The sequence below is a fragment of the Passer domesticus genome, chromosome 13 (genome assembly GCF_036417665.1).
Source record: "Passer domesticus isolate bPasDom1 chromosome 13, bPasDom1.hap1, whole genome shotgun sequence".
In the NCBI taxonomy this organism is placed as follows: Eukaryota; Metazoa; Chordata; class Aves; order Passeriformes; family Passeridae; genus Passer; species Passer domesticus.
In genome coordinates this window covers 7,720,836-7,733,010 of record NC_087486.1, presented here as the reverse complement: position 1 = coordinate 7,733,010, position 12,175 = coordinate 7,720,836, and the positions used below count along the sequence as shown (strand labels likewise).

At 46.3% G+C, this 12,175-nt stretch overlaps 1 protein-coding gene across 1 annotated transcript in view; it reads right to left on the bottom strand.

Annotated features, from left to right (window-relative positions):
• The window catches only part of COL23A1 (collagen type XXIII alpha 1 chain), a 173,989-nt gene that overhangs the window by 28,185 nt on the left and 133,629 nt on the right, over nt 1-12,175 (bottom strand). The window contains exons 4-5 of the mRNA XM_064387770.1: nt 11,924-11,931; nt 8,738-8,764 (exon numbers count right to left, since the gene is read on the bottom strand). Coding sequence (XP_064243840.1) covers nt 8,738-8,764; nt 11,924-11,931 — 35 coding nt within the window. The remainder of the gene's footprint in view (nt 1-8,737; nt 8,765-11,923; nt 11,932-12,175) is intronic.

The following is a 12,175-nucleotide window of genomic DNA, read 5'->3' as shown; positions in this document are numbered from 1 at the left end:
AAATGCATTTAAATTAATGCATTTAAATACAATAATAATAATAATTTTATTTACTATATTTTATTTTTAATAATTATTATTTATAATGTTAAATACATTTATTATTACATTTAAAAACTTGTGAAGAGTATGGAATTGGTCATACAAGGAATTACCCCAAGCACACACCACTCACTGCTGTGAGCCTGGAGGTGTTCCTGGGCAGAAGGTTCCTCCTTCATCAGCCCTGGCTTCTTGGTCCCTGGTGTGAGACCCCAAAATCATATCAGTCTGCAGCATGACAAAACATTGGAAACTTTCCAACCAGGAGCTGCTGTGTTAAAGCATTAAGATCTCTTATATCACAAAAGTTTCATGTTTAGCTTTATAAATAGCATGGAAAGCCTCACTGCAATGGGGTGGGATTGCTACACATAGGAACAGCGCTGCACTTAAAAATAAATATTATTTTTTAAGCAATGAACATGATTATTGACAAACCTTTGCTAACAATTTTCTTTTACTTTGTTTGAAAAAAGCTATTTCACTATTGTCCAACACAAATTGCCCAAAATTTCCTCCATGTAGTCATGGAGCAAACCATGACTACACGCAAACTGGAAATGCATTTTCCATTACTAGATGATAGTTTTTTGCATCGCTTTAAAAAAAATCTAAAACCAAACAGCTTCTATGATTTTCTTACAAGCACTAAACAGCAACGTTGATGAGACATTATTTTTTAATCCTTGCAAGACTAATTGTTTCCATTTGGAAACAATTTACACATGCAAGCCGCATCCTGCATGGCCTCAGAGCCAGGCTGTCCTTGGTCAGATAGAAAACCCCATTCCTTTTTATGAGGAAGGGCATTTAGGGGCTCCCCAAAATCTCATCTCCCTGCTTGCAACACCGATCCCAGTCTTGTGGGAGATCCCAAAGGATGGGGCTGCTCTGAGCCGAGCCCTCCTCACCCCCAGCTGCAGCACCCTCACCCCTCTCACCTGGGCACACCCCAGGCATTGCCCCCACAGTCTGGCAGGGCTCAGCATCACCAAACCCTCAAAGGCTCTGAAAGGTCGCCCAGCCCAGGCTGCCAGCCATAAATCCCCCAGCAGAGGTGTCAGGTAATGGTGCAGAGCAGCCTGATAAGAGCCAAGCGTGCATTAAAAGGCAACAAAAAACCCTCTCCCAGATCTGTGCTCTGCTCCAAAAAAATCTGTCCACAGACTGCTGGGAGGCCTCTGCCCATTCTTTGATGGAAACGGAGCAGAAAGGAGCAGTAATTTGCTAAAAACTTCACCCCTAATGCGAACCAGACGGCTCTGCAAGGGAGCAGCCACCTCGGAGGCCAGGCTGCCCCGGCGGGCATCCACGCAGAGCCAGCCTCTGCAGGGAGAGACCCTCTCCCTTCCACAGGGCAGCAACGCCCCCAGCACTTCTGAAAGCCTTGGGAAAGAAACAAACAAACAGACAAAAGCAGAAAAAACAAACCAAACTCTATCCTCAGGAAGCTTTCGGGGCAGCACTGGGCTCTGCCCACTGCTCAGCCCCGCCTGTGCATCGCCAGCCTGAGCTCAGCAGAGTGCTTCAATTCCCAGCTGTCTTCCAGATATGTCAGCCCCATTCTGCACAGTTTCAAATGAGATAAGGGACCCTTTTCCCTGCAGGAGCTGCCTCGTCCTTAACCACAAGATGTGCCGCCTTTTGTCTGTGCACAGAGCTTCCTCTTTGTTCTGGATGTCTTCTCAAAGATGCTCAAGAAAAATGCCTGGAATCAAGTCTAACACTGACTGGTCCAAAGGGGTGGGAAACAAGCCCTGGGCTGGAGCTGCACAGGGCACTGCTGGGGTTTTTGAGGAAGGTCACTTGGAGAAGCCAAAACAGAGCCAGTTTGGCCACTTCTCCCAGCACAGACTGCCGTGGCTCCTGGGCAGAGATGCCACATCACCCTTTCAGAGGGAAGAACTCACTCATCTGTGCCTCACATTGCACCAGCTCTCTTCCAAAACAGCAAAGTACTCTCATGGAAGAAAGAGCCCCCCAACTTCCCCCAAAGTTCTGAGGCTCAAATGAGTCCCATGTGTTCTGCACAACTGCTTTCTTCAAGCATTTGATGTCCACTTGGGCTTTGGATATATTTTTTTAGTATCCACCTATGAGAGAGGTGATGGCCACTGAGCTGGGAATGCAATTTTTAAGTAGGTAATTTTGGAAGAATGTTGGCATTACAGGCACAGACTTCAGTGCTTACTGCCTTTATAATCTTTCCAGACCAGTGTCATTGACAGCTTCTGTTTGGATTACCTCTCTTTGGTGGTTAATGAGAAATCTGCTTGGTTTTCTCAGTTTTGCTCTGCCTACAACACCAAGGCTCTGCACCACAGGGCTGGCTCCAAACGTGCTGGAAACAGAGATGCAGATCCACCAGCTGCACTCAACACTCAAAGCAGGAAACCAGAGGAAAAGCTGCATGAGAAGCCAGAAACCAAACCTCTGCTCTGCCAGTGCAATTTGGGCTGCACAGTTCTCTTGCCATTGCTGTCAGCACCTTCAGCAGGCCCTCTCCTCTTCCTATCCAGAACACTGGAATCACACAGGATAAACAAATGCGTCTGCAATTCCTCTACTGGGTGGGATGGAAGACAACTTTTTATTATCCCTGTGGAAGAATTACCTTTAAATCAAAAGGAAAATAAACTGCTGCCATGAAGAACTGGTCTTCACGAAATTATTGCTGCTTCTACATCAGAGAGCCAGCAAATGGATGTAGCAGGAAAACACACTGGATCTGCTCTCCCTGTTTAAAGAGGGTTTTCCCTCTAGGCAAATAATTACGTGAATTGGCCACAAAACTGATATTAAAATAAAATAAAAAAGACTGGAACTACAATGTTCGCCTTGTATAATGAATGTTTGTTACTTCTGTTTTTTGGGCTCTTACTGGGAGAGGTATGTGTGCAAATGACTTCACACACAGGAGACACTCCTTGAAGTCTGGATATTTACGAGTAAAACATGGGAACAAACACAGGACTGAAACCTAAATTATAGTTATGACCTTGATTAGCCTAGCTAAGAAAACTAAATACCTCACCAACAGAAGCCTTCATCACACCACAGAGTGTTTAAAAGTGTCCAAGTCTAGCAATGCACAACCAGCCAAAACACCCATGCAATGTGTTTTGGACACCACAGGTGACTGTGTCCATGCATGAGCTACCACCCAAGGTCTGCAATCAACTGCCCACTGCAAAAAACCAGGAAAATCTGGGATCCACATGGCCCATGAAGTCTGGCCATACAGTATGGCCTCCCATACCTCACATGGGATTTCTGGCAGCCCTCCTAAAGGGTTAAAGTGCTGCCTGCTGCTCTGGTTTGCACACAGTGCAGTCCTGGGCTCCTCCAGTCACTCTCACAGGCTGCACCTCAGCACAGCCAAGCAGCACTTGGAGATAATTGCATAGGTGGAGGCAACTCATCCAGACATCAGGCAGTTCAATTTTAAGCCACTCCTACAGTTCTCTTGTAAAAGTAGTTTGTTATTAATGCCATATGTGGTTTTCTGGTGCTGGCATTTCCAAAATGCCTGGTTAAGTGCATGCCTTGGGGCTTTCTGGTAAGAAGGGAACCACAATGGCACAGAGGAGCTGCCACCAGGAAGAGGCTAAGGCATGTGTTCCTCATTTCCCACACATCACCCTGTCTGCATTCACATTATATTTATGGGTCACACACGAAAAGCTTGCACAGACTTTCCCTAAGTTGTGTACTAACTGAAATTCCTAATTGCTGAGGGGAGAAAACCCCAGACTCCACTGTTTATGGTCAAGGTCTAGAGCTGTAACCAAAGTCACTGTTCATGTGCTTCACTGCACTGGGTTTTTATGTCAGGGAACCATCTTCCCTTCTGCACATGCTTCTTCAACCCCACTCACAGACATCAGCCTAGAAAAACACATTTGGCTTCACTTTATGTCTTGAAAATTAATTAAAGCCAGAGTTTTACCATCCTTACCAGTTGATTTCTGGCTTATTCATTACAGCTGACTTCAGTGGATAGATCTAGATTTACAACTTCAGCCAAAGGAAGAGATTAGCTCACTGTCCAAGGCTCCCAAAATAAAAGTTTCTGAAGATGCTGACCTGCTTAGCTCCAATAGCTCCTTAGCATGAGTTGACTATAAATATGTGAGAATGGCCTGCACAGGAGTATTTCAATTCTGATAGAGCAATTATTCCCTAAAATGAAAAGCCAGTATGGAGCAATGTCTGTGTCACGATTCTTGTTTACCCTAAATCTATTAATTGATTATATTGGTGCAGTTACCTGCCTATTAATCACAGAATCATGGAATGGTTTGGAGGGGAAGGAGCCTTAAAGACTCTCTAGGCCCAGCTCCTCTGACATGGGCCAGGACTCCTTCCACTATCCCAGGTTTCTCCAAGCTCCATCCAACCTGCCTGTGAACACTCCCAGGGATGGAGCAGACCCAGCTTCTCAGGGCACCCTGTGCCAGGGCCCCAGCACCCTCACAATAGAGAATTTCTTCCCAATATCCCATCTAACCCCAGCCTCTGTCAGTGTGAAGCCATTCCCCTTGTCCTGTCACTCCAGACCCTTGTAAATAGTCCCTCTCCAGCTCCTGTAGCTCCTTCAGGTACTGCCCGCCTGCAATCAGGATGTCCCAAAGCCTGCTCTTTTCCAGGCTGAAAATCCCAGTTCTTTCAGCCTTTCCTCATAGCAGAGGTTCTCCATTCCTCTATTTACACTGGTGGCCTCCTAGATTCATTCCAACAGATCAATATCCTTCCTATCCCTGTGCTGGGGACCACAGAGCTGGGTACTCAATGCTGAATTATTTTCAGTATCAAGCTGCTTTACTTCTAAGCAGGCAGAGCATGGTGCCTTTTCTCCCTGCCTTCTCCAAAGGCTGCCACTGCTGCAAGAGATGGACAGGATGATGCCTTCAGTCTTCCAGGCAGCACACAAGTGATTTACAAAATTCAGAAGGCAAACATTATACACTGGAGGGACAAAATGAGTAACACACCTCTCAACTAAAAATAAATCCTAGTATTCTAAGGGAAATATATAAAATAGGAAACAACCCTCTTTCATATCATACTTTTCTTCTGCAAAGCCTCTTCCCTGCTCTGCTTTCTATTAATGAAGACATGCACATGAAGTAATTCCCCTCATTAATCAACTTCATTCTTTTGGTTTCTTCCCACTTGAAGTGACAGCCCTGCATTTGGGATGTCACGTAGTGGTGTAGCTGAGACTGATTTTAGGGATGAGCAGTAGAGGCAGATGAAACTCTCAAGAAACAGAGACTTTGGCTTCAAAAGGCTTCTCCAGTAAGTGGAGAAGAGAAGGGAATGGGTTCTGGTGAACCACAAAGGCAGCATCTCACTGGGAAAGAGGAGAAATATGTAGGAGAACAACTGAGTAGTTTGAGGACAAGTATAGAACCATCCCTGCATGAGAGAGAGAAAGAGATGGGGGCAAGACTGCTAAGAGACTGCACAGCCATTGCTTAGAACCACAGAATCATTCAGGTTGGAAATGACCTCTAAGATCATCAAGTCAAATCATTAACCTAGCACTGCCAAGCACACCCCTAAATCAAGAGCCACATCTTTTAAATCGCTCCAGGGACAGCAACTCCACTTCCTTAGGCAGTCTGGACCAATGCTTCACAGCCCTTTTGGTGAATAAATGTTTCCTAACATCCAATTAAACAGCTGTGCAGTGCAGAGATCCTCCTGCTCTCAAAGGTCAGCTCCAAGCCTTCTCGCAGTTCAGCTCTCCCATCTGCTCCTCATTTTCTCCTTTTCCTGCTGCCCAGATGCAGCTGCCTGCCCTGCCCAGGAAAGCAGCACAGCCCCACTGCACCAGCCCTCTGCCCCCTCCCAGCTCCCCAGGACAAGTGACCCAACATGCTGAGAGCACACCAGGTCAGTGGAGCCACGCTGCAGCAGGGATGCTCCTTGCCTGGGACACGTCCCAGGGGATCCCAGGGATCCAGGGCCTGGTCCTGCCCAACAAGAAACACATTTCCATCATAGGCTGCACATCTGCTGTTCCTCTGCTGCCCCCATGCAAACCTGAGCCCAAGGCAGCTCTGTGGCTCCTGCCTCACCGTGGGCATCAGAAAGGCTTTTCCCTTAGCCTGCCCCAGTATGAAAAGCTAAACTATTCTCTACAAAGTCATTGTCCTTCTGGCAAATCTGGCTGAAATTGGCCAAGTTCAAATGTTACTGGGGAAGGAGAAGACAGAACCACACAGCCTTTACACTGAAATTCAGGCTGAGGTGTGTGCTGTGATGCATGAGCAGTGGAGTGTCAAAACCAAATCAAACAGGAGCAGAAGGGCAACAAATCCCAACATCCTTCCGAGTTGTTACAACAATGTTAATAGGATATGCCATAGGGTTAAAAATGGCAACTAAAATCCTCTATGGGATTTCAAAAATAATAATAAACCTACAGAACTTCATAAAGAAAAAGACTGTTTCTGCTGTAAAATTTTATTGTAAGGTCCAAACTTCTCCTCTTAAGATGGTAAGTTTAAAAATATTGAAATGATCTTATAGAAGCTGTTTTCTCTCTCAGTCCCATTTCCAGAGCTCTGGATCACTTCATCCCTTTAAGGCTTCCTTTCCTTGCAGCTTAGTTATAAAATAGCAGCTCGAACACTGCTAGCCAAGGGATGCAAGTGTCACCACACACCACTTAATATCCCCCTTCTACCTCTGCATTTTCACCACTCCACCCCCTGAAACAGCTCAGAGTTATTTGATCACCCTGAAGGGAACTAAATAAGTAAATTCATTTGAATATGCAACTGGATCTAATAAAACCTGTTTATTGAAACCTGTAAATATGCTTCTGCTGAATAACACTCCCAACCCTGCTTTATGTTTCATTTCCTCCTTCTTCAGGGATACATCTTGCTTTAGAAATGCAATTATCCTCACCTCCTTATTAGATACAGTTAATTAGTGCAGCCACAACAATACCAATGTAGTGGCTGTGGTGTTTGCTGGTTTCAAAGGCAGGATAAGACCAGCCTGGAGCAGGACTGCAGGTCCTGGGGGTAAGAGAGAGGAGGAAAAACCTTGTGGTGATGTGAATGCCATTTTCCCAGTGCAGGTGTGGCAGCAGAGTTGAGGTCATTCTCAGTCCCTGAGACCATCCAGAAGTGCTGGAGCATCACCAAAATCCCTCTCCAGGAGCTGAGACAGGCAAGGTGCCAGGATGCCCAGGGGACAGTGGTGGTGCTCTCTGCTAGGGAACAGCCCCTATTTCCTCCCAGAGTTTCTGGTTTCAGAGTTCTGCCACTAAACCCCATGACTGAGACAGGAGAAGGGACAAACCTGCCAAGGGCACTGATAATCCAGCAGGGTTTGCCACACGCCACAAGGGCAAAAAGCCACCCTAAAAATAACAATCAGCAGCCCATTAGAGTTAAATTTCACATCTTAACTTCTAATAAATTAAACTCTTAATTTCCAACAGATCCCTGAGGCATCTGTACAACCTCCTGGCTCCAGCATCGCCGGGGCTGCTGCGGGCAGGTGCCACCTGAGGGAGACAAACCCCTTACAAACCCCTTCCCTGGACCCAGAGCCCTGCTGGCCACAGCCTCCCCTCCCAGCAAACCCCATCCATCACTTGGTGCAGTCCCGAGCAAGGGCAGCACAGGCTGGCTCTGCAAAATTAACCCCATCTCCCACCTCTCCATTACTGGGGAAAGGCTGCTCTCCTCCCCAGGGAGGATCACAGGGGTCCAGGGCAAGTGAAAACTGCAAAGAGCCCTGGAATTCCCTTCCAGTCCTCCTCTCTTGAGCTCCCTGGCACTCATAAAACTCTAGATGTTTCTGTGGTTTCTGGGCACTCAAGGGGAACCAGGCCAGGGCATGTGGTGGCAAAGACAAGAAGGGGGTTTTCCTAACACACTCATTCAGGAAAAAAAGAAAAAAAAAAAAAAGGAAGGAAAAAAGGGGGAAAAAAGGGCATCAACCACAGGAAGGAGAAGGCTAAGAAAAGCCAATACATCCCTTCCAGCAACAGGCAGTGCAGAGCTCACTGCATCAATTCAAAAATCAGGAGCAGAGATGGAAGCTCTCTCTCCATGCCACATACAAGGAGAATTTATAGTGTTTTTTACCAACCCCTTACACCAAGTTTGTGCTTGGAGTGGCTCCCTGATCACCTGCTGAGCCCCTTGGAGCACTGTGACTACCCAAGGGCATGGATGAGGGACAGGGGAGCCAGCCAGGAGGCTGAGGTTTGGGATCTGGCCAGAACAAGGACTCCCTCCTCCTGCACATCCAGCAGGACAGCTCTGCACCCACAAACAAATTTTTGGATATGGGTAAATGAGGCTCTACCTCAGCACCTGAAGCTCTTTCAGCAATATCCCCTCTTAGACTTCTAAGTGGGACAAACCCCAAAGCCTTCACTCCCTTTGCAGTCCAGTGAACTCTTAAACAAGAGCATGAATACAACCATGAAAGGGCTCAAGTATTTCATCCCTATAAACATTAAGGGAGATTATTACTCAAGATTTTAAGTTTTAGGGTTGAATCCCTCAAAAGCTATTGCTAATGAAGAAAGAGAGGAGGGAATAAGTGAAAAAAAGCAGCTTAAAACAGGCAGGGGAAATCAAGTGCCATGGAAAATGCTGAAGAGGACCACAGAGCACAGATTAGAAAAGAACAAAAATCAAAGGAGCAGTGGAGTTACCGGGTAACCATCACGTCCTGACTGCCCCTGTGGGGGGAACAAGGGAGATGAGTCAGTCAGTGCACCCGGAGCAGCTCGACATCACACAGCAGCAGGAGGGCCACCAGCTCTCCAGCCAGCCCTGCCACTAAACTGGACAAACCTCGTGGGGCAACTTTCCTATCACAGGGGTCACACCTACAGTGTATTTTCCCTGGATTTCCCTGGATTGTGATCTCCTGCTCCCCTTGGGGTACTTACCACGGCTTTGCCAACTTGCACCCATCCCTGCTGCCTGTGCCCAGCCCCTGCTGGCCGTGGAGCCACAGACGTGGCACACGCTGGGTCCTGGCCATAAACCTGCCCTGGGATGGGGGTGCCAAGGGGAAAGAAAACACCCCAGTGCTGGAGAGAGGTCCTGGAGGCTGAGGCAGCACACAGGACAGCAATCACTGAGCTTCAAACTCCTGTTCCAGCACTTGATTCAGTGAAGGTTTACCCCTCTAAGACCCATTAACTTCCTTGCAGGATGAGCTCTCCAGCTCACGTCCAAGCTTTGCTTTATTTGCAGTGAAGCAGAGAGCCCAGCTGATGCTGTGGGGAATGACCCTAGAGAAGTTCCTAGCAGCAGCTGCAGGATCAGCAGAACAAAACACAGCCCATTCAGGGTATTTCACCTTCCCTGCTCTCCTCGGGGGTTCCAGAGGTGTTTACAGCCCGAGGAGCTGCTAACCATGCCGTGAGCTACAGCAGAGCCTGCTGCAAGCCAGAGCCAGGGCAGATCCTGGCAAGGAGCTGGTGAGGATTACTGGCACACAAAAAGGCAGCGAGGGGTGTCTGGTGCAGCAAAGTCATCTGCTGCACAAACTCAAGTGGAGTCAGCGTGCTGTGGGTGCAGAGCCAGGTCAGGCTTGGCTCCTGGCATGGCACAGCTCCAGCAGCCCCTCCACACCACTCACGGGGTTCTCCCTGCTCCTGAGCAGCCCTGCAGCTGAAATGCCTCCTGCAGCACTCCTGGCTCATCCAGAAGCAACACTGACTTCAGCAATTGCCTGATTAACCAGTTACAGCTTGGGATGAAGTGTACAGGGGGGTTTATGCAGAGGTATGGCAGGGGAGCACACACAGATAAATAGGAAACACTTGGAACGCCCTGCCCTCGCTTGCTGGTGAGTTCCCCAGCCAGCACACTAGCACATAATGTGTTTGCTAATATCTGTGACTGTAAATGCTTAATTACAGTCTGTTGTGAGCCTATATTTCAATTGTAGAAATTTCCTACCCAGCATGTGATTTTAATACTCTCCAAAACAGAGGTTTTATAGCATATCTGAGCAGAATATCCCTTACTCACAGACAGGACAATCAATCATCCATCAGCCACAAATCCTGTACCACAAATTCTAATAATTTTATATGCATAACTAACTTATGACAGCCAAAAGAATAAAATACCAGAACAACTGCTACTAGGGAACAACAGAATTGGGGATATAGTTAGAGCAGTGTAATGCTGTACATGTAAGAAGTAATCAATTCCTTCTGGCCTAAATCAAGAAACAGAAGAAACTAATAAATGCAGTACTGTTAAAATAGAATAATATTGTGGTTCTGTGGGTTCTAGGACTTATTTAATATTATGCTTAAAGAAGTCTCTGGCAAAGACCATTTATGCTAAAGAGCAGGATTAAAAAAAACCAAAACCAACCAACCAACCCCACCCAACCCAAAACAACTAAACCAGGAGTTATCTTTCAAAGAAGGGCAAGGGGAGAGGAAAGGAAAAAAAGGTCTTGTTTGTGTTAAATCTCCCCTGTGCTCCGTTTGCAATTCAATAGTGCCGTGGGAACCAGGAAATGAAACCAACTAGAGACAAAGAAAAATTAATAGTGCACCATATGTTGCCTGTGCTGGATGGCCATAATGGACGTGAGCAGAGAGCACACGTGAGGCAGCACCACACCCGGCTGTGGGGGCTGAGAGGAGCCCCTGAGCACCCCCAGACAGCCACACAAACCCATTTCCAGCTAGCCAAAGTGCTTCAGTCAACAGTCCCCTAAAGGTGTACACGGGGAGTTTGAAATAGGCAGTATCCCACTATCCTCTTTATCTGTAATCACAAATTATCATTTTTCTCAACCCCCTCTTAAGTATTTAGGTTAAAAATTGAACTTGAAATAGAAGAAAAAATTTAGAGGGCTGAAAAGCCTTACCTAAACCCACAGGCAGTGCTGCTAGTCCCAGGAGAACCAAGGCCATGGTGCTGGGACAGCCCCCACTCCTTGTCACCAAAACAGAACTGGAAATTTACTAGCCCAGGAATAACTGCTAAATTTATTTTCCCTAAAATAAGTCCTTTTCAACCCAGTGAGGTTCTATAGGAAGAGAACAATGTGAAGAAATGCCTCTGCTAGTGCAATGACAGACAAGGAAATGTGCAGCCTGAACCTCTCCTCCTCCTCCTCCTCCTCTGGGGGAGGAAAGGTAGAAAACCAGAAGCACCTAATGCCTATAATTTATTTTTTAAACCAACCCTCAGCAGCTTGGAGGGCACAAATAAAACATAAATTCTCACTCCAAAACCAGCAGGAGAACAACAGATTTGGATGTGGTGGCACAGCCAAAGGCACGTCTGAACATTTGAAAGGAGGAGTTGACACATTTTCAACTATTACCCCTTCAAACAACTATTTCCCCATAAATTTTCTGGTTGCATTGGTAGGAATGCTCATTATTCTACCCAAGACTTCAAAGAAAGAAGCAAGCAAGCTATGGTTTTCCCTCTAGCCCCCTTGTGAGGCAACCAAACCCATATTAAATGCTGGAAACACAATAGATAAGAAAAGCAAGACAGAGCTTTAGAACCAATAAACCCAGTAACATGTTAAATATTAGTACAGCACTCTTTCTGTTAAATAGAGGCAGGCTAAAGAACTCTTTAAAGGGAAAACTCCTTTTTACTGAATATTTTTTGAGTTTAAAATTAGTGGAAGTCCCTTGGGGCAGCAAGTTAAACATTTTAAAATTCCCCCCCCACAATTTGTCTACAATCACAAAAAAAAAAAAAAATACAGCAGCATCTGGTACTGATTTTGTTTCCAGACACACCTCTACCAAAAAATGTTGTGCTTTTGCAAGGACACTGAAAGGCAGGGGAAGGGGAAGTCTTAACTTTGTTGATCCAACAGTAAAATCCACGATACTTACTGCAGGTCCTGGAAAACAAAAGAAAAACAAAGAAAAAAAGAGTCAGTTACAAAGAAAAAGTATAATCTGACAAAGCAACACAAAGCAGGAACCAACACCAGAATGATTTAGGACTCTTCAGTCCAATTCCCACGTGATGACTTTGCAGATACACTCAGCACCATCCACACCCTCCATCAGCCCCATCTCACCCGTGCTGCTGGCACAGCAGTGTAAAACCAGGGGTGTAAAACCAGGGGTGTAAAACCACTC